The 27042-nt window shown below is 46.5% G+C and overlaps 1 protein-coding gene across 1 annotated transcript in view; it reads right to left on the reverse strand.

Moving 5' to 3' along the window:
* The window catches only part of LOC126516650 (DNA (cytosine-5)-methyltransferase 3C-like), a 362078-nt gene that overhangs the window by 175544 nt on the left and 159492 nt on the right, over positions 1-27042 (reverse strand). The window contains exons 9-10 of the mRNA XM_072285857.1: positions 25361-25547; positions 1192-1337 (exon numbers count right to left, since the gene is read on the reverse strand). Coding sequence (XP_072141958.1) covers positions 1192-1337; positions 25361-25547 — 333 coding nt within the window. The remainder of the gene's footprint in view (positions 1-1191; positions 1338-25360; positions 25548-27042) is intronic.

Below are 27042 nucleotides of genomic sequence, written 5' to 3' on the forward strand. Positions count from 1 at the left end.
CGTGCTTGATGCAGCCACTTGACAATAACTTTTTCTAACTTCTCATGCTGTCCTTCTTTTGCCGCTTTCCGTTTGAGCCCGAACTTGTTGGCATTCTGCAATATCACCGCTTTGTTTGCCAGGATAGTCTTAAGTGAAGATTCAGGCATCTTAAGGTCCCGGGCAATGCTGGCTTTCGTGGCTTCATGTCGCTTTTCCGCTTCCTGGATAATATTCAGCTTATCGCCGAGCGACAGCACTGTCCGCTTTCGGGACATCGTGCGTCGCGTTGCTACACACAACTCAAAACCTCCGTTGAATGCTGGTTGCTAGGATTACGACGAAGAACACGTGCGATAAACCTATGCCTCTCCACGCTACCTTGTCGGCGATCTGCTGCTGGGAAACTGGAAGGAAAGAAACGCTTCCCCAACGCGACGAGAGGCGACGCCGCCGAGAAGAGAGGGAGAAAGTGATTGTGGAGAAGAAAAGGCACTATTTCAGCACAGCGAGCGTCGCGGGCAGCTGCTGGTGGGGGAGAAAGAAACGAACAATGAGGCAGGGAAGAAAGCTGTGCCGGAGCGAACTGGTCGAGCGGTGTCAAGCGCTCCGCATGCGGAAAGACGAAGCGAGGAAAGAGACCCACGGCACTTTTCTTTCATCCGCTGTTCCGTCCTGCACTTCGCAAGGGTCGTACAACACGGGTGAGGCGTAAAATTGCATCAAATAACCGGGGTTTTTAATGCATTGCTTCTATGGGGACTTCGCCAGGACTGCGCTAATCTGTCGTAAAACCCAGGTCGTCGCAAAACCGGGGGACGTATAACCGGGGTTCCACTGGATGAAGTTTGGTGATGTCACTCACTGATTCGTATGCTGCTGTTGCCCCTTTCCCACCGGAGCTGAGCTTACGTAACCGTAATCTTTACCGGGAAACACACGAGGGGAAAAGGAATGTACCTCGCATTGTTCACAAGCACCTTATCATCCATCATGCGGTTTTGACGCTTGTTTTGTGCTTTTATTTATTGAAATGAATACTGAGCTGCATGTTGTATGCCAAATTCCAAAGGTAATATGCACTTTTTTTTTTTTTTTTTCCTAACAGACACGAAAAATGTCGACCAACTACATGCCAACACCTTCGCTGCAAAAAGAAGACTGCCATTGCTTCGCTCAAACCACAATAGCAACTCGCAAAAGCATACCCACCTGTTCGGTGGTCAGTTGCTCCACTGGCCCCAGGTAGGTAATCGAGGAACCATGACGAGTGACCCCGACATGGATGGCGTCCTTGTCTACCTCGCTGGCATAGTACGCCTCCACTGACAGGCCCAGATGATCGAGCACGTACTTGCCTGCAGGGCGAACAAAGGCGACCAGATGGCAAGCTGTGTGGCCCAAATCATTCTTTAGAACCTCAGCACATTCCACTTATAGCAACAATCGACACCAGAATGTACCAATGCAGTATTTCCGGTTCAGTAATTGAGATGTTGCATTTGGGAAGTGATATACCAACTAAACCCAAACGTAGTAAGTTAATATTGCTTAACTGTTGTTATTTCGCGCTAAAAAATAATGCACATAGGGCAACCTATTCACAATCAGAAGATGTAATCATTCGCCGCAGCTCTAACAACCAAGAGACCCAGTTAAGCTCCAACTGTATTGAACGCACACGTCGTCTCGGAAGACACTTTAAGGACACGCAACACCCGATTGTTAAGTTTACATCCTTGAAAACTAAAGAATCAGTTAATCCTAAAGGTCCAAAATTCAAAGGTGATGACTAGAGCGAAGGTGAAGACTTTTCGAACCGTGTTGAAACTTCCGGATACACCTTCTCGCTTTTGCTAGGACCAAGTCTCTCTTTTTCCCTGAGCTGTAAAACATTGCATATTGGCCTAAAACGTTATGTGCTTTATAAAACTTGAGAATCTGTTAAAGAAATATCTTAACAATCAACTTTTCCTTGTCGGTCATCGCACTATCCCACATCTACTCCTTGTGCCAACGTTTCCCTGTCTGTAATCTGTACTAACATTCGCAGCTTACTGCGGAAACGCGATATTGTATCAAACCTTATAACATCGTCAGGCAGCAATGTACTCATATTAACCGAAACGTGGTTGCATAACGATATCACTCACTAGGAGGTTCTGTTTGACCTGCCCAATTTTCATATTTTTCCCACGGGGGAGGAGTTCTAATTGCCGTCAACAAGCAGTTGTTTTGTTCTGCAATTAATGTCGTGTCTGACTTGGAAATGTTGTGGGCTATGTGCGAAGCTTCACCAGTGACACTATTCATTGATGTGTGTGTTATAGGCCACCTCGCTCTAGTTCCGACTTTGCCTGCAAGCTTCATAATCTTCTAAATCAACTAGTTTCAAAGCACCCTAAAGCAGACATCCTCCTATATGGGGATCTCAATTACCCCAATATCAACTGAAGTAATCAATCTCAGCCTACTGTTAGTCAAGGAGAGCCGAAAGACTTCATTGATGTTTGCCTTAATTTTAACTTAACCCAACTTGTATCTGAACCAACACGCATCACAGGGGAAGCAGCTAACCCTCTGGACCTCATACTGACCACTCATCCTGACAGCCTTAAATTCATTATATGCCTCCAAGAAATCAGTGACCCTAAAGTAATCCATGCCAATTTTAACTTCTCACCTGTATTAAATCAACCTTCCCAGAATACTATTAGGCTATATGATAAGGGAAACTACGAATCAATCAACATTGAAATAAACTTTTTGTTAATCTCTGAAACAACCTTTCATTCCAGAAGTTTATATGAAAACTGGACACTTTTCAAACATATAATTATCCAACTAATAAATAAATACATCCCAACATGCAGTTTCCGAAAGAGTAATCAGAAACCCTAGTTCACAAGAATACTAAACAAACTAGAAAACAAGAAAAAACGCGGACTTCGTACAGCTAAGCGCCATGCAAATCCACACGCATGGGAAAAGTACTATGAAGCTGAACACGAATACTTGGCCGCGATTGGAAGAGCTAAGCAATCATTTTACGAAGTAGAGCTACCAAAAATGATAGTTGATAACCCCAAGAAATTCTGGAAGGTGATAAACCCAAAAAGAAACATGCTTTCACTAAAAATGCTGGTGTAACCACGATTGATACCAACTGTGCAGACACCTTTAACACTGCATTTACATCTGCTTTTACTGACGAATCCGAAGCATCACGTTTCACATTACGACTTATTTTTACTACGCCATGGAAGCCATAGCGTCCAGCAGTAGTGAAATTTCGTGCATAATAGATAAAATAACAAATTCATTTGTGACTAGCATAGATGACACCAATTCAAAAATTTTGGAAGACGCTAACCTAGCCTGTACCAGTATTTTCTGTTTATTGTTTTCACAATTGCTCACTGAAGGATCCATTCCAGACAACTGGAAAATGGGGAAGGTCATTCCCGTGCACAAAACAGGTACTTCTGATTCACCTCTTAATTATCGGCCCATTTCATTAACAGTATACTCTGCAATATCACCGAACATATCACTTACTCCCAAATCATGGCATTGTTAGATTCCAATAACTTGTTCCATCCATCACAGCATTAATTTTTTTAAGTGTTTTTCGTGCAAAACTCAACTAGCCATTTTTCATGACATTCACGCCAACCTTGATATTAATCTACAAACTGATGCCATCTTCCTAGACTTTACTAAAGCATCCGATAAAGTATCTCATCAACGCTTGCTTCTTAAACTTTCCGAGCTGAACCTACATCCAAACATCATCACGTCGATTAACGAATTGCTCAAGCATTGCTCTCAGTCTGTCTTCATTAATAACCAACCTTCGAACCCGCTTCCAATGACTTCCGGTGTCCAGCAAGGTTCTGTCCTCAGTCTCTTGGTATTCCTCATTTGCATTAATGACTTACCCCAGAACGTATCTTGTCGCATCCGCTTGTTCGCCGATGATTGTGTTATTTATTGTTCAGTGACTAACCCTTCTGACCAAGAATCCTTTCAGGCAGACCTAAACCATGTGGTATACTGGTGTTCGGAATTGATGATGACACTCAAGCCTAACAAATCTAAGTACATGTCGTTTTACCGCAGTCGCAAACCCTTTGTTTTCCAATATACCATTCCTAGTTCTCCTGCTTGACCTCGTCCAGTCTTACAAAAACTTAGGTATCACCATTTCTGAAGATTTATCCTGGCGTCTACATGTGACTAACCTGATATCATCGGCTAATAAAACACTAGGTTTCTTAAGATGTCACACGCAGGAAGCTCCACAAAATGCCAGACTATAAGCTTACATTTCACTCATCAGAACTAAACTGAAAACGCATCGGCCATCTGGAACCCTCATCAAACATATTTAACAAATGCAATCAAAGCTGTAAAAAACCAGGCTACTAGGTTCATTCACTTTTTTTACTCATACGACGTTAACATATCATCTTGCAATCATAATTGCAATCAAGTTTGTGTAATCTTCCTACTCGCCACCACATTGCCAGTCTTGTCTTGTATCACAAGTTCCTTTAGTCATCACCACAACAAGAATCAGAAGTCTGCGCACCCCCACCATGCAGATCCCACTGCATCAGTCACCCTCTTCAAGTTTTGCGTCCACGAGCTCGTACCCCCCACCACCTTCATGAATTCATTTTTTTCACCAGCAGCAACTAACTAGAACGGCCTTCCCCATCACGTTGCTGCCTTAACCTGCGCCTCAACATTTTCAGCCGCTGTAAACACCTGCATTTTGTAAACCCCGCCCCTTATGTAGCACCCAAAAAGGGGCCTTTAAGGAAAATAAAGTGACGTTACGTGAAGGGATCTACGTGCAGGTCGGAAAACCTCAGATGGTCCACATTAATCCTAAGTCCCCCAGTACAGCGTGCCTCATATCGTGGTTTTTGCAGATTCAAAGTTGATTTTAACCAAGCACACCACAATCAATTCATTTACGCACACATACCCTCAAAGCGAAATAAACTTCCTCGATGTGCACATTCGAATAGAGGATGGTTCGCTGGTCACTAGCGTATACAGAAAACCCATGTAATAGACAACAGCATTTGCACTTTAAAAGCTGCCACCCATGTCACTGTAAAACCAGTATTCCCTATTTTCAAGTACACATGCTCAAAAGAATCTGCTCCCACACGGACGACTTTCGCAAAAACAATACGTGCATGCACAACATACTTCTTGGTCAGCATTACCCGCCTTCTATCTTTGATGATGCACTCACCAAAGCGAATGATCTCGATCGCCACCATCTACAACACGAACAATCAGCAAGATAGAACAAACATGGTGTTAAATTCCACAAGCAATGCTCCAAACGTCAAGAAAATGTTAAAATGGCATTTTAACATAAGTGAACAAAGCGAGCGATTGTCGAACATTTTCACTCCTCCGCACATGGTGTATAAGTAGCCAAAATTCATTTGAGTTACATCATACACTCGAAAACAAAGGATGCCTCGCACCGGATCTCGTCCTTGCGGGAAAAGCAGCTGCATGGTATCGACGCACATAAACAGACAGACCATGCAATCCAATTTCAGACAACTAATAAAAGGTGAACTCAACTGTGTTCACTGAATATCGTCTATCTTTTGGAATGCGGACCATGTAACATCGGATAACGTAGAACATAAGGACCTCTTTGAAATTCGGTTCAACAATTATCGTTCTCATATGCAATCAAAGATAACCGATGGTCATTAAGGGTTATGGACTGGGTTCCAAGGGAAGGGAAGCATAGCAGGGGGCGGCAGAAAGTTAGGTGGGCGGACGAGATTAAGAAGTTTGCAGGGACAACATGGCCACAATTAGTACATGACCGGGGCAGTTGGAGAAGTATGGGAGAGGCCTTTGCCCTGCAGTGGGCGTAACCAGGCTGATGATGATGATGCTGATGATGATGCAATCACTACACGGTCTTCCCATTTCTAAACATACTACATTAAAAGGACACAGCTTTGAGAGTATCAAAGTTACATTTCTGGTAAACAATTTCCGCACTACCAGAGAATGCAAACAACGCGAATCTTATTTCATCTGCAAATCTAGCACAATAAAAACTGGAATAAATGAACACCCCGGTGATCTCGCAGCATTAAGATCCTTAGAAGGCAAATGCACCTTTATCTACAGACTTTCTGTCCCCTTACTTCCCTTCTGGATAAAAATACTGTTCTATGGATACGTTTTTTGCTATGACCAACTACCCTACATTCCAACTTTCGCACCTACGATTTGTTTATGTATACACGATAGGATGCCTCGATGTCATGCTTCTTTGTCGGCGCTGACATTTGAGGCACCCTAACACGCCACTCTAATGGGGTTCCGCCTGTTGTAGGCACTCTACACAGAGTGCCTGGTGGACATCTTCACAGGTTCTACCTTACAGAATCAAAACACGTGCAACAAGGCCACCAAACGTACAAGAGCTCGCTCCTAACATCAAACGCTAGTAACAGAAGGCACTGCCTCATTGTCCAAACACCATCATTGACCAGAACCTTCATAGACGCTGTCACCCATCTCTACAACAAATGGTTCGTCTGCCACGCCCGTCCGTCTAACGTCCACACTGCCTTAGCCCTTGCCTTGGAGACTCAAATAGTGAGAAACTCCGCTGCAATGCACCACACTCGCCCTTCTCTTAATGAACAAGCATCGGCAGGCCAAACCAGTCGCTCGAGCAGATACTACCGGGTTACTCCAAGCTTCCTCTGCTATCAGTGGAACAGGATTGGCAATTATGGTCGTGACTGTGTCCGTCGCAGTCTTTTATCGGAAAACTCCACTGGCGCCGCCGAAGGCGAGACCCTGCGTAAGTCATCAAGCCCCTCTCCTGTCACTTGGACCCTTTGAGGTATGTGCAGATTGCAATTCTAGCTGGCATATCCACCGAAAAGCGTTAAAGCACTAGAGGACACAAGGGCAGCACTTAACCGATGATGCAAAACTTCACCCCTGTTGTGCCCGTCCGTCCTGGACAAAAGGAGATTCACTGGCGAGCGTGCAGCTATTGAATGCCACCCTCACTTCATCGTTTTTTGACGCCAACGCGCTGGCGATGAAACCAGCGTCACCTAAACCTAATTCACAAACAATGATGTTTCGTATCTTCGTCTATTCAACAATGCAAAGCTCACAAACAAAATGACTCCCGGGACCCAGAATTGCAATGGGTCATCGGCCATGTGCGGCTCTAAACAGCAACGTCGTTCTTTATGTTTAAATGTATGGTTCTTTGGGCTAGTTGGTTAGATAGAGCAATGGGGGTCATAGCGATGGAAGACACGGACAAGTGCAGGACAATAGAACTAGCGGTGACTTTCAACTGATCGTTTATTTCCAGGAAACCACCGTATTTGTAGGCCCGCACACCAAAAAGTCCCAATCACCAAACATGAAAGCCTGCCGCTTCCAGGAATGCTAATTCACTTGTAGTCAGAGCAACTGAAGGGGAACTGATGCACTTATCAGCGGCCTTCGTTATCAAAGCAGCTTCAACAACTTCTGGCGTAACTTTTATTGTTTCAGAAGTGCTCTGTTTTGTATATAAATGCAGTTAGAGTTACACAAGAAGTTTTCCATCGCTATGACACCCATTGCTGTTCTTTGTGTGTTTCGGTGAAGCCCCAGCGCCCGTCTGGACTACCGCGGGGCTCGGCGCCGGCTGTTGACAGGCAGACAGAATTCAAGGTGACCAGAATCGCCGCGTTCCTTGGAAAGCGGTAGCAACTGTCAAAACACAAATCACTACAAACAGCCGTTACGGAGGCCTACTAATTGCTGCACAGAGCCTATGCTGACGATTTCGTGGGAAGAGCGTTGACCCCGGTTTCACATGAAATTGCATCTTCATGGCATCGATGGCAGATCGAACGTTGGCCACTAGAGGCGGAGTCCGGTGGGGTGCAACACCATGGGTGCGATTTTGGAGACTATGCGAAGTTCCAATTGGCCGAAAAGGACACTGAATTCCCTCGGAGAATGAAAGGGGGAAATGAACTGCTTAAGAAGCGGATCTGAAATGTTGAAGGGTGTGCTCAGACATGTAAAGACTTGGATATGTAGTGTGCTCCGAGAATAATGGAGCTGTTCTTGTAAATCCTTATCATGTAAAATTGTATATAAACTTGCTTTTCTCAACTTTCAGAGTAGCTCTGAAACTCTCTTTCTCCTAGCACCTACTGGCGCACCAGCCATACAACCGTAGTGGGCGCTCAGACCCCCAACTTCACAAATCCCCTGTCACCTGGAGATGGTCAGAGTCGGGCCAGCCAGCCTCCTGCTAGCCCTCGGAGAAGTCTCGATTGCAGCTTTAGGAAAAACCTCCGGGGTTGCATTGCTTGTGGTTCTGCGTGCCCTTAATTTTGGGCTGCAACTGCACTGCTCAGCACTTGGATAGCGCTTGGATTTCCACAACTCAGGATAATAGAGTTACTCCGTTCCGCATCCGACATTGAAACAAACCACAGTCCTCCAATGTTGACAGTCGCTTTAGCATACGCTAAGGAGCATGATGGTGAAAGCATGCCCCCGCTCACGAGACATTAATTACATTGGTCGACATTTTCATTCCAATGCGTTGTTACTTCGCATTACTTGTTTTCTCCCATGAAAAGTTGTAGGTTTGAGTGCCCCAATTAATTCTACTTTAATTACCTGTGCCTTAACTTCACCCTAACTAACACAAAAGAAAGTGGGTTCTTTTTAATTATTGCTATCTCAATCAACCATACCTTCATTAACTTCACCTTAATTAACACCAAAGGTAGTTACAGCGTCGTCGATAAAGCACACTTGTGCACCGAGTTCCTTATCAGCTACCAACAAGAAACGATGCTTGGCCGCAGCAGGTGTCGTTACTCATGTGGTTTCTTTTCAGTAACTTAAAAGCTTAAGTACAGAGCAATAAAGAAAGCAGTATTCTGCTGCTGCTGTGTTGCATCACTTCAGTGGCGATGAGGATGGGATCGAGGCCACCCAAGTTTGACAAGACAGCAAGCAGTTGGGATGTACCGTGTTCGCCTGAAGGCTTACTTCGAAGGCAACGATATTCAGGACTCAATGAAGCGGCGGGCGTTTCTGGTAGCATCGCTCAGTGACAGCGTAGTTTGAGTTCTTCAGGGACGATGCCCGTCACCGCCAGTGAACAGCTTAGAGTACGACGAAGTTGTGAAGGTGTTAGAAAGCCCTACAGCCCGCAAGTAAATGACAGCGGCAAGTCACGAATTTTTCATACGGAAGCAAGAAGATGGCGAGACAGTAAAAACTTTGTCGCCGACTTACGACATCTTGCGAAAAATTGCACCTTCGGCAGTTTTCTGGACAGAATGTTACGAGACCGGATAGTCCATGGTATCCGGGACGATGACGCCAGGCGGTTCCTGCTGACGCAAAAGGAAGCTGACTCAGCAGGAAGCTGAGGAACTCGCAATGTCTTCAGAAAGGCTGACTGTAACGTCCGCTCCATGAGGAATGCAGATGGCGCGAAAGATGCTAGCAATGTGCTCTTCGTTCAACGGCGTCATGGCAGCGGACAAAATACTGACAGCGGGTACAATAGACGAGAACCACGCCCTTCGTGCCAGAAATGCGGCACTAGAGGACACTTGGCGAGAATGTGCCAGTGCGGGCGCACCAATCAAAAGGGATCATAGGTGATTAACAAACTGTCCGATAAGGAAGACAGCGGGGAAGAAATGCTTTTCACACTATCCATCCAGAACAATGCTGACCAGGCAAGAACGCGACCAATGGAACGAAACTTGGTTTGCGGCGGCAGGACACTACAGATGCTGATCGACACAGAGTCGTCATCAGTGTTATTCCAAAAAACGTCTTTAAGAGGCACCGTAAGTGGTGGCCTGGGCTAGAAAGAATGCCACTTTGATTGGTCTGCTTCTTGGGGCCTCTTCCAGTGGTCGGCCGAGTCGCCATGAGGGTGGAGCACGGCAAGACGCAAGTGGACAGTTCGTTCGTGGTAGCCGACTGTGATGGACCACTACTGTGCGGTAGAAACACAATTCAAGCTTTCCGCGAAGCCGGCTTGTCACTCTTCGAAGAACAGGCTCTACCAGGCGTTCATGCACTTCAGTCTGAAGACGGTATAAAAGATCCACTTGATGAGTTCTCAGATTTGTTTGAAGACCGGCTGGGCTGTTGCAAAGGTCCGCCCATAAAGCTGCATAAGAAAGAAGGTGCGGTGCCACGGTTTTTGAGGGCTTGTTCGGTGCCGTTCGCGCTTCGCAAAGCCATGTCCACTGAAATTGACATCCTCGTACAGCAAGGCGTTTTGACGCCGATGAGTGTTTCCGAGTGGGCTGCGCCTGTTGTACCAGTGGTGAAGAAGAATGGGGACATCAGGCTGTGCGGCAATTTCAAACTCACCGTGAATCCCACCACTCACCTGGAGCAGTACTCTTTCCCAAAGGTGGATGCCATTTTTGTTGCGCTCTACAGGGGAGAAGTATTCACTACACTGGACTTACAGAATGCTTATAACCAGCTCCCACTTGACGAAGAGGCTAAAAAGATAACCGTCATCAAAATGCACCAAGGCTTATACTCGTACAACCGATTAGCCTTCGGCATCTCACCTGCTCCCGCACTGTTCCAGCGGCTCATTGAGTCGTTATTGCGGAGCTTACCAAGAGTGTGCGTATACTTGGACATCATAATAGCCGAGAAACAGCATGACATGTCGACGCTTCGACAAGTGTTTCAGAGACTGCGGGACAGTTGCCTTCAGCTGAACAGAGCCAAATGTCGGTTTCGAGAGAAAGAAGTGCAGTTTCTGGGGCACAAGGTTGATGCAACCGGCCTTCACCCGCTGCGTGACAACCTCGAAGCCGTAGCATGGCTGGCCATCACATCTTGCCAAGGAGCAGCAGCATCTGCTTCCGTACTTCACCCGCCGACGCGAGCTCGTCGTGAGCCGTAGCCTCATTTACTGGGGTCATCGTGTGGTCGTGCCAGAGACAGCCCGACAGTGCTTATTAAACGAGCTGCACGATACGCAGCCAGGAATCGGGGCCATGAAGAGGCTTGCGCGTACGTTATTCTGGTACCCCTGATTGGACAATGACATTGAAAGGTTGGTGAAAGGCTGCCCCCAGTGCATGCAGTGTCGGTCGATGCCCACGGCGCAAGTTCCTATCTCGTGGCCCAAGACAGGAAAGCAGTGGTACCAATTGCACATGGATTTTGCAGGTCCTGTTGATGGTTACCAAATCTTCATCCTAGATGACGCGGATACCAAGTGGATAGAAGCAACGCCTGTGAAAACAGCGACGACAGACACAACTATTCAACTGCTGAAAGAAAGTTTCGCCCATTTTGGTATTCCGCAGTGTGTGGTGTCGGACAACAGCCCCCAGTTCTCGAGCGCGGCAATGGCAAAGTTCATGCAGGAAAATTGCATACGCCACGTTAGGACGGCGTCGTACCATCCACAATCAAATGGATTAGCAGAGTGGGCTGTGCGAACAATAAAAGAGGGTCTCGAGAAAAACAAACGCAGCACATTACAGGAACAGCTGTCCCGTTTTCTGTTCCGTTACAGATCGACGCCTCTCGAAAGTGGTAAATCACCTGCACAACTACTCAGTGGATTCCAGCCCTGGACAAGCCTGTCTGCCCACTTCCCAGAAGGCGAGGTACCTGCAGAGGCTCACGCGATCCAGGAACAGTTTCCGTCGACCAATACACAACCACTGTTCCCACCTGGAAAGCGCATCTGGTCCCACCAATTTCAGCAAGGGCGAAAATGGCTACTAGGGACTGTGATAGCGAAGGAGGGAACTGCATAGTAAGGCTGGAGACACCCCTGGAAATACAGCGCCATCATGTGGATCAGTTGTGGACACGGCTAGCGGAAGTGACACCGCAAAGGGAGAATGCAACAACGCTCGGCCGCGGAGACTCAAGAAGCAAGTGCAACAGCACACTACAGTCCAGCGACTCCCCAGCCAGCTGCAGAGACTTGACAAACGAGTGCATCGGAAGCGAGCCCAATGCAACTTCGCCGCTCAACACAACCAAGACGCCCACTGGAGTGACTGGGCTTTTCAAGGGGGAAGAGATGCAGCATCGTCGATAACGCACACTTGTGCGCCAAGTTCCATATCAGCTACCAGCAAGAAACAATGCTTCGCCGCAGCGGGTGTCACTACTCACGTGTTTTTTTTTTTCAGTAACTTAAAAGCTCAAGTACAGAGCAATAAAGAGAGCAGTATTCTGCAGCTGCTGTGTTGCGTCACTTCAGTAGTGGGTTCGACTATTGTTCTTCACGATGTCAATTGGAATCTAAACGAGATTACTGCTTATGTTAAGGCCATAAGAAGTGAACAAAAATTAATTGAATCAAAGGTTTCTGGTATTATGAAAAGGCTACACGCACTAGAGGAAAATTCGCAAAACGTTGATAATGTCAGCCTGAAAGTTTCCAGCATAACCAAAACAAATGAAGAAGTTAGCACTCGGAATTATCTTTTTGAATCTCGCTTAAATGAATTGTAAGATCGGTTGAGCTGCCACAATTTAATTTTCCATGGTCTCCTTGATAATAATGAGACATGGCAACAAACAGAATGAAAAATAACCACATTACTCGGTAGTACTGCCGACACGCTTCCTGCAGACGCAAACGTACGAACCGCTTAGGCTCGTATATGCCTAATAAATCCCATCCTGTTATTGTGAAGTTCCCAAACTTCAAAACCAAAGAAAAACTACTGTGTATGCGCAGCCAATTCAATCATAGAACACCAATCTAACTGAGGATTTTTTTCAGCTGCTACACGAACCGTGCGAAGAAAACTGATAGCATTCAGTAAGAGCCAAGTCTCATCTCACCCTTTCAAATTCCAATATAAGTTAACCCTGAATGGAAAATCATACATGTGCAATGCCAATTCAGATTAAATTGAAGAACTTAAGCAACATAGTGCTAATGTAGTGCGTGCATGTCCTGTTCCGCCACATCCTCCAATCTATAAAAGCACGTGGGGCAGTGTCATTTTCTTCCTTTCCTCAAATTTCTGTTTTATATTCTAACGTCAGAAGCACCTCCAACAAATAGGATTCTTTATCGTCTGCAATTGACATATGTTTGAAAAAATCATTGTGCTTACTGAAACATGCTTGCCTGCCCACGTCACTGATACAAAAGTGTTTCACGGTGCTGTGCAATTTCGTCTTTAGCGCTGCGACCGTACTGAGCGCCGAGGAGGCGGCATACTTTTGGCAATTTCAAATTACATTCTGTCTTCCCTTGTCTGTACGAGTGATGATCATAGGCGTGTGCTATCGCCCACACTCTGCACAACCTACGTTTTTCGATGACCTACACAACCATATGAATCTTGTACGCCCGCGATTTCCTTCATCTTCCATCCTACTTCTAGCCGATTTTAATCTTCCAAACATAACCTGGAACTATCAACCTTCTTCACTCTCTCCCTTTTTGGCACACGCTGAGGAGTTTTTAGGCTTGTGCTCAGTTTTTTCAATGTCACAACTAATAACACAACATACACATGTAGCTTCTACTGCCACAAGCACCCTTGACCTGGTTTTGACAACCCGCCCTGATGCAATCTCGGAGATTACACACCTACCTGCTATAAGTAATCACTGTCTGCTTGCATCAACTAACATTTTAACCACCAAACCAAATAAAATCATAAAAACTATACACATTGTAGCGAGGTGCAGACAAGCATGAATGTTGTTTATGCAAGGCAAATGCTGAAGGCACCAGCTGACCCTAGAACATGGCAGCCGAAGCGCCCCAGCAACAACACTTATTATTATTACGTATTATTCATTATTCATTAATAAAGGGAAAATCAGACATCCACCCGTTCGTAGCAATTGCTACAAAGGAAACCCATACGGGTTCCTCGAAAGAAAAGCCTCACAGCTGAAGAAAAATTCGTCCTGGTCCGGGACACGAATCCGGGACCACCGCCTTTCTGGGGCAGCCGCTCTACCATCTGAGCTAACCAGGCGGCTAGCAGATGGCAGGGCGAAGTCGAATTTGTCGACAGCACGAAGCAACGGCAAGAGTTTGACGTAATAGTTCTGCGGAAACCCGCAAGGTGGAGAGAAGTAATTAATAAAGGGAAAATCAGACATCCACCCGTTCGTAGCGATTGCTACAAAGGAAACCCATACGGGTTCCTCGAAAGAAAAGCCTCACAGCTGAAGAAAAATTAGTCCTGGTCCGGGACGAATTTTTCTGGGAAAAATCTCAATGGCGCTGTCCTTCGTTTCAATGCATTGGGCAGGAGAAGCTGTCACCGGTCGTGTATTGTGAGTAATTGCACTGAAATTATAGTCACAACAGAGAGCAGAGCAGAAATATGTTCAAGAAAAACAAGGTGGTAGTGTCCGAACACGGGCCAGCTTTCCGTAGTAAGGAGCTCCAAGAATGGGCCCGTGATAGAGGAATTGCCCTGAGGTTTGTCGCACCCTACCATCCTTAAGGAAATGGCTTAGCTGAAAGGCTCATTCGTGACTTGAAAGCATTCATTGCAATTTACCATGATTTCCATGGAGGATGGAAGCGTGCCTTTGAAGCGGCAGTCAGGCACCATAACCATTCTCATACCATAGGATTAGGATGCATGCCTAACTTTGCTGTATCAGGCGAAGCAACTTGGCTACATCCAGACTACGACCTTGGAGTCCTTGGAAAAGTAGATCTACAGGAAAGGCCCAAGACGGAACAGGAGCTTACATGCTACAGATCAACCAAGAAGAGACACTATGATCTGCAACATAGTTTCAAGATGCCTGTAATAAAGCCTGGAGATACAGTTTTAGTCTGAAGAAATATAGATGGACCGAAGTCAAGATTTTTCTGGTCCCTACGCAGTGATAAAGACCATCAAGCAACAAGGAATTGTGAAATCGCTACACTATTTGGGGACAGAAGGAAAAACTGAAATAGCAACGGTAGGAAATGTCATACCCTATCATCCCAGGAGGGATGAAAACCAAAGTCTGGGAGGATGTAATGTTCCGGCAAAGAAGGACTGAAGAGACGAGAACAGCAAGGGGAAAAAGAGAAGGAACTGGTCAAGATGGATCCCTGTATATAAATGAGTGATATTTAACTTGTACTTTATATATATTTTTTTTTTTTTCTCATTTGCAGTAACCCACTCCCCTCTTTAATGACTTTGGCCATGAAGGTAATAATGAGGGTAATAACATATTAATAAGTAAATAAATATTTATGGCCGGTTCGCCCATACCTTCACAACTGGTTATTGATTTTAGTGTCTTAATCAACTTCGCCCTCATTAACACCAAAGGTCGTGGGTTCAACTCTCGACCTCAACGATGTAAATTAGAATCCAATTTGGAAATATCACCAGTTCGCCCGTATTTCCAAGTGGGCTACACTCCCACTCAATTTCTGTGTCCAGTAAGCACCTTACTTCTAACTAATTTTGTGTGATCTCTAAACACGTGGCGCCACTGACCAGGAGCTTGAAGGTCACAGTATTACGGAATGTTACTTTTATTCACCAAATAGTCATAGCCAGCCAAGCCATCATCCTTATAAGCAGTGTGGTCATCTTGACGTACATTCACTTGCCATCGAATGCTTTGTTATATATTTTTGCAGGTAAGTACGTGACTCTGGCTCAATTTCTGTGTGCAGTAAATGCTTTACTTTAAGCAATTTCTGGCGCCGCTGGCCAGGTGTTTGAGGATCACAGTATTTCGGAATGTTATTTTGATTAACCAAATAGTTATAGTCTACCAAGTCGTCGTCCTTATATGCAGTGTGGACATTGTGACGTACGTTCTTTCTCGTCAAATGCTTTGTTACATACTTTTACAGGTATGTACGTGACTCCGGCTCAATTTCTGTGTGCAGTAAGCGCTTTACTTTTAAGTAATTTCTTGCGCTCTCTAAACACGTGGCGCTGCTAGCCCGGTGTTTGAGGATCACAGTATTTCGGCATGTTATTTTGATTCAACAAATAGTTATAGTCTACCGAGTCGTCGTCCTTATATGCAGTGTGGACATCATGACGTACGTTCTTTCCCGTCGAATGCTTTGTCACACATTTTTAGAGGTATGTACATGACTTCGGCTCGATTTCTGTGTGCACTAAGCGCTTTGCTTCTAAGTAATTTCTTGCGATTTCTAAACACGTGGCGCTGCTGGCGAGGTGTGACGGCAAGGCTGGACGACGACGAACGGGACGGTCGTCGTGGACTCGACTGAGTGGTGGCTAGGTAGTCAGCGATAACGCGACGCCGTTCACCTTGCTGCGGGCGTGGCGCATTGATGGAGACCCTCGCAAACCCAAGTCCCAGTATAAGCATCAGCGGTAAAGGTGGCCCGCTTCTCCGCAATGATGGCACAGCGGGCAGTGGTCAGGGGCACGCCATACATCTGTCTTCCTTGGGTAGTGGCGCATGGCATCAGACGGGCGAGTTGGTGGTGGTGGTGGTGGTGGTGGCGGATGACGGAATTGTGGTGTTAAAGGGCCCTGGCGAGGGGGTGAAGGGGATCCTTGATGGCGGGCGACGATGGCGTAGATCATCGCTTCCGGCACGGGAGGCGGGGATTCGGGCTGCACTTCGGAAATGCCCAGTGACTGTCGAAGTTTGTCGACCTTGTCAGTGACCGAGGACACCTGAGGTTGCGACGAAGGAAATATCTTGCACAGTTCTTTGCGCACAATGGCCTTGATGGTCTTTTGGAGATCACCGAAGCCCAGTGCCTAAGTTGCACACTGTGGCGTGAGCACTTGGCGGTTATATTGCCTAGTGTGCATTTCTAGAGTTTTCTCAATCACCGTTGCTGCTCTGAAGAACTCAGCCACGGTTTTCAGCAGGTTGCGGATCAGACCGGCGAAAACCTCTTCCATTACGCCTCTCATCAAGAAGCGGACTTTTTTTCTCCTCAGTAATTTTTGGGTCGGCGTGCCGGAAAAGATGGGTCATCTCTTCCATGAAAATGGCGATGGTCTCATTGAGTAGTTGCCCTCGAGTTTCCAGCAGAACTTCGGCCTTTTCTTTTCGGACAACGCTCCTGAAGGTCCTTAAGAAGTTACTGCGGAACAGGTCCCACATTGTAAGGGCCGACTCCCGGTTTTTGAACCAAGTCCTCGTGGCATTTTCCAAGGAGAAATACACATGGCGTAGCTTATCTTCAGAGGTCCAGTTGTTGAAGATTGAGATCCTTTCGAAGGTTTCAAGCCAGGTTTCCTGATAATCCCACGAAGCTCCACGGAAGGTAGAGCTCCCTGGGTTGTTGAAATACGTTGAGGGACACTGGGGCCGCCATTATGGTTGTTGAGCTGGCCACGCTCTTTTTTTTTTGTTGAGCTGGCGACAGCCCTTTCCTTGTGCACGACGCTTGTCGAGGTCCTCAGAAAGCCACTACGGAACAGGTCCCACGTTGTCAGGGTCGACTCCCGGTTCTCAAACCACATTGTGGTGGCATCTTCTAAGGCAAAGTATACATGCTGCAGCTTGTGGTCAGAGTCCCAGTTGTTGAAAGTTGCGATTCGTTCATACGTCTCCAGCCAGTTATCCGGGTCTTTGAATGAAGACCCACGGAAGGTCGGTGGCTCCCTGGGTTGTTGCAAAACAATGGGAGACGCTGGGGCTGCCATTGGGGTTGACTTGGCGATGATCTTATTGGTCGTCTGAGGCAGAAGTCCGTGCTCTGGGTGCAGTCCTTGCAGTCTGCGGCTAGATCGCTGGTCTTGGGCAACGTTGGTGTTGTCTTCTGGTTTCGGGCTTGGATCGCGGCTTTGCGGGGGCGTTCAGTACATGAATGCACTAGCACCTCCACCAGATGTCACATAGTAGTAACGGTGAAGAAGCAGCAAAACTGGAAATAAAGAAACTCGCGTTTTGTTAGGTGAACTTGTGCTCTCAAAAACAGGCTACACTCAAAGAACAGCGACAGCGGCAAACACAGATGGCAATCGTCGAATATCTAAGCAGCGAGTCAAGCGCGTCGGCTTTCATACATCAGTCATTGAAGGTTCCAGAGAAATCGCTGGTGCCCACGTGTCTTCCAGAGAGTTCTACACCATTCGCGTCGCGCATACATGAAATCAGATGACACAAGGTTCAGTGATAACAGACAGCGGATAGAACCATCGATAACTTTCAAGAAACTTCCGGTAGATGTAGGAGCGTCCTGCGCTGTGCGATAACATTTGTTAGGTGGTGAAACGTGGTCACCCGATAAAGATAAACAAGTATACATGTTAATATGAATACATATATGTCTTGTCAAAACAATAGTCACAAAACTTGGGAAAAATAAATATTATGCTAAACGAGCATCATCCTCACATACAAGTATGGATATTTCTAAAGATGGCATTAGTATTCCGAATGAAGTACTGCCCAATTGCTTTAATAATTATTTTATTAGTGCTTCTAGTATATGTGCAGATAGAAATGCCGTCCACTATGTTCAGGTCAGATGCCTTGATAGTATTTTGTTATGTCCTACCACCGAATCCGAGTTAATCTACCTATTTTCCGAGTTTCGTATTACTACATCGTGTGGCATTGATGGTATACAGATTACACCCATAAAACACGCCTTAGACATTATCACACCTGTTTTAGTATACGTTTACAGCACCTGTCTGGTATAAAGGATATTTCCTACCAAACTACAGATCGCCAAAGTACTTCTACCATTAAAAGAGGGTAATAAATCAGTTATCTAATTACAAACCTACATTCAGCATTTTGAAAAGAACTTGAGAAAATATATTTTCAGCATATTTAAGATTTTTTAGAAAAACACAGCCTGCTAACCGACTATCAATTTGCTTTCCGAAGAGGAAGGTCAACCCAGCTTGCCTAAGTAGAATTAGAGGAATTGATATTGAGAAACTTTGAATTGAAGCTGCTCCACGCTCGGTATTTTATTCGACTTCATTAAAGCATTGGACTCTATTAATAATCAATAAATGTTATTAAAGAAGCTAGAGTACTACATTATTCTTGATATTACATAGCTATAGTCAAATCACATTTAAAGCAGCAGAATCAATTTGTTGAACTAATGGCATCTGCTCCTATATCAATCAAGTAAACCCACCGTGGTTGCTCAGTGGCTATGGTGTTAGGCTGCTGAGCACGAGGTCGCGGGATCGAATCCCGGCCACGGCGGCCACATTTCGATGGGGGCGAAATGCGAAAACACCCGTGTACTTAGATTTAGGTGCACGTTAAAGAACCCCAGGTGGTCGAAATTTCCGGAGTCCTCCACTACGGCGTGCCTCATAATCAGAAAGTGGTTTTGGCACGTAAAACGCCATAATTTAATTTTTTTATTTCAATCAAGTAATAGAGTTCCCCGTGGGAACAGACTGGGCACCCTTTTTTTTTTCAATATCTATGTAAATGATCTTGTTCTTGTGGATAGTGAACCAAAATATATAATCTGCGCAGATGATACTACTGTGCTTTTTTCGTCGAACAATAGTGCAAGCCTAATTTCAACCGCATGTTCCGTCCTTGCTAAAGTACACAGATAGATGGTCACAAGACAGCGGCTGAAAAATTAACACTGATAAAACCAGATATTTTACCTTAAGCTAAAAATAAATGTGTGAACTTAGAGACCTACATTTTAATAGGCTCTTCAAGAATTTAGCTTGTCTGGTCTGTGAAAACACTAGGTTTGTTTTGTGATAGCCATATGTCATGAACTGATCACATAGATCTCATCGCAGGAAAACTTGCACAAGTGGCTGGAATACTGTTCAGTTTAAAACCTCTACCACACTAAGTCACACTTCTCTTATAGAATGCTTTCTTTCCGACTAACATGCACTACTGCTGTCTGGTGTGGAGTACGACGTCCGATGCCAACATAAATTGATTATTCCTGCTTTAAAAAAGTAACTGGCACTATCTGTAATGCTCCAGCAGATTCTTGTACAACACCTCTCTTCAAACAGTTGAAATTACTCACGGTGCACTCTCTACTAGAGTTCAAGCTGTGGTTACCCATCACAAAGAGGAGAAACAAAATCAGTCATACATTACGTCCTTCACAGAGTTATTTAGAAACAGAACAAAATACAGCACATGGTCGCCTGAATACTGGTACGTGCCACATCTTTGCACTATCTATGCTTTTCAAATGTTATGTCATTGCTTACCATGGCCGTTAAACACATTCATGTGCAATGGCATCAATGTCACTTCTTGTCCTGTCTAGTGTCTGTATGAGTTCCTCAGCGATACTTCAACATGACCGAATTTGTTGAATTTTTTCCCTGCTTTTGTTGCTCATGTGTAAACTGCGGATTGCTTAGCTTTTCTGGTCTGTTAGTGTTTTCCTATATTCCTATATTGCATTTCTTTTTATTGGCACAAGTTTAAGAGGAAGCTTTAGCTCGGGCCCAACTCCGACGCAGCCTATTCAAATACATGTAAAACACAAAAACGTTTTTAAGAGATAACCCCTGGAAAGATTTTAATGAAATTTGTTGCATTTGAGAGAGAAAGCTAAATTCTAGTGACTGTTAGAAGCGGAATTTTACTTTAGGGTACTCACTTTTATGATAAGGATTTTCGAAAATTTGAAGGTTGGAAAGAAATAGAAGCACAAATTTTACAAGTTCATACCTCTGCATCAAGAACAGATGCCGCAGTCTTGTCAACAGCATCCATTAGATCATTGAAAGCGGACAAATTTGATACATCATTTTATATCTTACGTGAATTTGTTCCGTTGTTTACAAAGGTTCTGCAAAAGCTGTATTTCCATATTGCTAAATTTTTTTAGGTTCATGTGTAACATATCAATTTTGTCCGCTTTAGATGTACTATTGTAGCAAGCATGTGACGCCCCCTCAGGCATAATGTTCGTTCGCCGCCAAGCTCGGTGGCCTGCTAAGCTCGGCAGGCAACCATTGATCACCGCACCGCAATAAACACTGACGAGCACGACTGCTCGGTGGTCAGTCATCGTTCAGCACCTCCACGCTGCGGAGCGCCCGTCTATCGGAGGGTGCCTCGAGCCCTCCCTTGTTCACGAGCCCGGGTGGATCGTGACACTGGCGACGAGGATGGGATCCTCGTGACACCGGCGACGAGGATGGGATCCTTGTGACACTGGCTTTCGAGGATGGCGACGAGTACTCACGGAGCGACCCACGCCGCCGCGAGCGGCGAAACACCGCCCCCCGTTGCTGCCGCCATGCCGCTATACGGAAGGCTCGAGCCGTTCAAGGGAGATGGGTCCGCCTGGCAAATTTACGAGGAGCAAATCCACGTGTTCTTCCGGGCAAACGACACGCCCAAGGTCAAACAGCGAGACATTTTCCTGGCCAGCTGCGGGACCCGCGTCTTCAGCCTCTTGCTCGACCTTCTCAAGCCAGCCACACCGCACGTTAAGACGCTGGGTGAGCTGCTTGCCATACTGCACTCGCATTTTAACCCAGCACCGTCCACACTAATGGACTAATTTCACTTCAACAACCAGAGCCGCCGTGAAGGAGAGACCCTTGGGCAGTTCGTTGCTGCGCTACGAGGGTTAGCGAGTGCCTGTGCCTTCGGGGACCAACTGGACTCGCTGCTCCGGGACCGTTTCGTCTGCGGCATCAACAACACCGCCATGCAGACGCGACTCCTGGAGCTTCCCAACCCCTCGCTGGATGACGCTGTGAAGGCAGCGGTGGCAATGGAAGCTGCCGCCAAGGACACCGGCGAGATTTCCCGTGCAATTGGCTCAACGTCGGCGGAAGTGGCAGTCAACGAGTTGGCGACAAAGGGCAGTACCTGCGGTCGCTGTGGTGGTGCCCACTCCCCCTCACAGTGCCAGTTCTCTCAAGCACAATGTTTTACGTGCGGGAAAACTGGGCACCTGGCACGTGTATGCCGAAGGGGGAGGACGAACAGCAAACAGCAGCAACAGCCTGATTCAAGCACAGTTACCACAGAAGCCCGCGGCCAGGGTAGCCGTCACAAGGGTATGCGGCGGGGGCGTGCGGCAGCAGGCTCAAGTTCTTCCGCGGCCAGGCTCCATGTCGTGGCCGAGAACCCGCCGATTTTTGACATGTGGCACACAGGCTTTGTACCGTCGTCTGCGCCGCCGTACATGCTGACCGTCGAAATCTGCAGGCACCCCATTTCCATGGAGCTGGAAACAGGGGCCAGCGTGTCAGTAATGGCCGGGAAACTCTTCAAGCGTACTTTCCCCGGCGTGTCCGTCGAGGCTTCGAGTGTGATGCTGCGCAGCTCCTCCGGGCAACTCTCCCAGGTCCAGGGTCAGGCACAGGTCAGCGTTCGTTTTCGCGACAGGGAGGCAACCCTTCCCCTTTACTAAACAAAGGTGTCGTCGCCGATGCTGCTGGGCCGAAACTGGATTCATGCACTGGGCATTCGTCTGCCAGAGTACCCGGAAGCTAGCCTGCATGTGGTGCAGAGCTTCCAAATCTGCCAGGAGCATCAGCGAACCTCACGTTATGGGGAAAGCACCCCCTGGCTGCTCCCACAGAGACCCTGGTCCAGCCTACATGTGGATTTTGGGGGACTCTTTAAGGGCCATTACTTCCTGGTGGTGGTGGACGCCTTTTCGAAGTGGGTGGAGGTTCCACCTGTCACCACTCCATCAGCAGGCGCGACCATTGCAGCGCTACGACAGGTCTTCACCGTCCAGGGGTTGCCGGATGTCATCGTGTCCGACAATGGTCCTGCCTTCGCCAGCGCAGAGTACCTGGCCTGGCTGACAAAAAACGGAATCCGCCGGATGATGGTTCCGCCATACCACCCTGCTTTAAATGGTGCAGCCGAGTGGGTGGTGCAAACCATCAAAGACAAGCTCAAGAAGAGCCAGACTGGGGATTTCCGGGCGCAGATTGCCCGGATACTATTTCAGTACCGGACCACGCCCCACGATGTCACTGGCCGTGCCCCCTGTGAGCTCCTGCTGGGTCGGATGGTCAAGACCCCCTTGGACGTCTTGCATCCGGACCTCCGATCCACAGTGCTCTTGAAGCAGCTGAAGCAGAAGCTGGCTGCTGACCAAGGGTGCCGTCCCGGGCCTTGGCCAGAGTCGGGAGCTCCAGTTTTTGCCAGGAACTTCCGTCCTGGCCCACCCTGGTCTGCCGGACAGATGGTGTCTCCTGCCAGCGCCTCATCGCTGCTCGTCCGCATGCCAGATGGGGCCATGTGGCACAGACACGCCAACCATGTCGGGCCTCGCCTCGGGACCTGGCCAGCACCCTTGACTGCCACTTCTGAGTTCCAGCCCGCAGGAGGACTAGTGGCAGCACCAGTCACTTCCAACGGAGTGCCACCCACCTCAGATACGGCAACCGTAGCCAGTGGTGCGGCACCCGTTGGACCGGTGTCGAGTCCGGCACCACTCACAAGGCCGACCACTAAAGACCCTCTGGATGCAGCGAGGCTGGCTCAGGCAGCACCCGGCGTTGCCACTCCCGACCCATCAACACCGGTTCCCAGGCGGAGTATGCGATGGCGGAGGCCACCGGACCGTTACTTGGATGGATATCAGGCACCGTCGACCCAGCTAGGGTGAAGGCAGAGCCTCGCATTTTGTACATGGACGTTTGTTTTTTATTTAACAAACAAAGTGGGGGTAAGGGGGTGTAGCAAGCATGTGACGCCCCCTCAGGCATAATGTTCGTTTGCTGCCAGGCTCGGTGGCCTGCTAAGCTTGGCAGGCAACATGAGCCCTCTCTTGTTCACGAGCCCGGGTGGATTGTGACAACTATTAGATGCAATTCACATAATTGTTATATCATTATATTATATCACAGAGTTGTCAACTTGATAGTCTTGTTTTCTGAAAATTTTCGATTTTTCCCCATTTTTAATAAAAAATTGACAATTTAAATAAAAAATTCAAAACCAAGTAACTAGATTTTTAGTTTTTCTTTTAAATGCAACAAACCCTGTCAGATTTGGTGCAATGGTTGCTGAGAAAAACGAATTCTCCTTTTACATGTATTCAGATAGGAGCACCCGAGCTAAAGCTTCCTCTTAAGCCGATATTGTATTGTATGCATTGTCGGCCCTAAAACAGTGCCTTTGACTGCTGCTGCTGGCCTCAGACTGGGTTTTCAGTACTGTTAAGTTGCCGTGCGCAACTAAATTGTATATTTATGGAATAAAGGCAATTCAAAAAGCCTTGCACATCCGCGTCAAACCATCATCAACCGTGATGCACCGCACTCTGGCGGCGGCTGCGTATGGCGCGGTCGCACAAGGGATGAAAGCGAGGAAGCAGTGCGCCATCTTCTCCCATCGCATGCAAGGCTCCAGGAGGAGGAAGGGAGGCGGGGGTTCTACTTTGGCGGCGGTTGCGTATGGCGAAGCTGCGCGGCTCCTATCTTGAAAGGGATCTGTGATGGGGGCAGAGTGCAGCGAATCCTGAGAGCTTCTTGAGCGCTGTGTTCTGGCCGCTTAGATCGAGTTGAAGCGAGAGGCAGCACGGAGGTGAATTTGCTCGATGCTGCGAGCCCTACCTTCAAAGCGATCCTCTTATGTGACGGACGAACGAAGGGACAAACAGACGGATGTTTTTCCACGTTAGGTAAGCATAGAAATGCTTCCGCATTTAAAAATTACCTCCAAGCAACTTTTGCTTCTTCGCGAGAACTTCAATGAGCGCTCACATCACCAAGAAAATTTTTTTTGGAGAAAGATACTTTGGTTAAACCTGATTCACAAAATCTTCAACTAGCCCAATTTTTTCCAAGACAATCGGCGATGGTCACTTTTTGGGTCTGGGACATTCTGCATTGAATGTCCCTGAAGCATTGCAAGACTCAGAATGACCACTACAAAGTTTTAAATACCATCACTTCAGCAACAGTATGTGTCGCTACATTTCTCAAATGCAAATCACATGGCTTTCGACAGTTATCGTGAGATGGGTTCTCCCATAATTTTTTTAGGAGATAGAAAAAAACGGTTTCGGTAAAATTCACAAGAAATGCTTCTGGCTGACAGGGCGCTTCCATGTATTTTTTCATGAAGCGAGACTTTTTCTTGCAAAACTACAATTTATTTATTTCTTAGTATTCAGGCAGGAAAACATATATTTTAACCAAAATTATATATGGTCACGAGACATGCACAGGCGAACTTATCTGAAGATACCCACCAGAGAGAACAAATGTACATGTCGAAACGAAGAACCCGTTTTGGCACTGTTATATATTTCGAAAGCACTTCAGGCACAAGTTGGATTACGCAAACACTCGAATAACATGCATGTGTAACTTCAACACTACTTGGACTTGTCTGTCGCCCCTTGGCAAGCAACGACTAAAGTGAAACCAACCAGTGGCAATTCCATCGAAGAGGGACAGCACGCGTAAACTCCTTCCAGACTGCTGGCACGGGACCGCAGGCGCAGCCGCGGGTCGGAAAAAGTCGAGCACCCGCGCCTCCCAGTCAGGCCAGGGCCGGAGGCGGCCCGCTGTTCGCCCTCCGCAGATGTGGCAATGCCAGGGAGAACATCTAGACACCTGTCCAAACGTGGCCAGCAAGAATTTGCAAAAAAATTACTCCTCCGGTCAAAATATTTATGTGGCAGTGGCAGCTGCGAAAAGGTATTTGCCACTTAAGATAACAAAAGCTGCTGAGCCATTATTTAGCATTTTGCTGCGTTTATTCTAAATCGGTGCTCGCACAGTGACATGGAACCACGCAGTACTCTAACAGCGTTGTGACTCAACACAAACTTCAATTCTTCATTTCTTGCAAAAAAAAAAAAATAAAATGATGTGAAAGTCCGCGTTTATGAAAAAGCAACAGCAGATCAACGCGAATAAAAAGGTGTTAAAAGACAAGGCCGGAAGTAAAACAGGACACCTATTCCACATAGAGCACGAGGTTCGTGCACTTGGTTTCTTCGGCATGTCCGGTAAACTAGAAATGGCAAGTTGTTCGTAACTCGTGAAAATAAGAGACAGGTTATGGCTAAAGTGCACGCAAAGTTCAAAATGTGTATGCTAATTGCAGCATTTTCAATAAATTGCGTATGGAAGGTCAAAGTGGTTATTTGGGCAAGTTAGGTATCCATTGCGAAATGGTTCTTTTGTGCAAGAAAATGTGCACAATGAAACACGATGCACGACACACGAAGCGCTGCAAGGTTACTGGAGCCCTATAGGTTTGTTTTACGAGCGACCCAAAACTTAGCCCACTGCCATTACATGCCACCTAGTTGAAAGTATGTGAAAATATGCAGAATACTACATAAATTTGCATACAAAGTTTATTGCGAGCGGATCAAATACAGCTTTTTCTAAAATTTTCTTTAAGCACCGCTGCCAGATGCCATGCTGCTGTTCTTAGCTACGTTTCTCAAAGCACAGAAAGAACTCTGCATTCCACAGTTTCTATATTTAACAGAAATGGAGGACATTCTAAATGCGATGTGTACTGAAATTCAATATGTTATTGGCTTACTTATGAGCATTACAATATCCCTTGAACCCTCGTTTTTTCGGTACTTTCAAACATTATACAATGCTCGTCTAATGTCCTCGGTTAACGAGATAAGGCACCTTGTTTCCATTTGCTGAAAGTAAAGGCCAGCCAATGAGTGACATGTAGGCAAAGTGCAAAGTGAGTGGGCTTATTGCAGCTTTGGCAATGAATTATGCATGCAACCACTCCAGAACGTTATGAGTGTTTTATGAGCGCGCAAAATTTAACTTGTTTTCCTGGCACAACAAATGCTAACAAGAATAAATTTTGTGACAACGAAGGGAATGCAATGGCAAACCTTCGCGAGAAACTAAATGCGTGTCAATTAAACACTGCCACTTCCACAAATTTAGGCAAGTGTTCGAATGTATCACACTGCAATTATCAGCTATGCTTCCCCATAATCCTAGTAACTACTTTACACCAAGTTTATGTTTACTGGAAACGGGGTCCATATTCACTGTAACAAAACTAACTTTCCTGCCCATATCAGATGCGTTACAAATGATTACTGAATTATCAGTTTTT

The sequence above is a fragment of the Dermacentor andersoni genome, chromosome 1 (assembly GCF_023375885.2).
Source record: "Dermacentor andersoni chromosome 1, qqDerAnde1_hic_scaffold, whole genome shotgun sequence".
Taxonomy (NCBI): Eukaryota; Metazoa; Arthropoda; class Arachnida; order Ixodida; family Ixodidae; genus Dermacentor; species Dermacentor andersoni.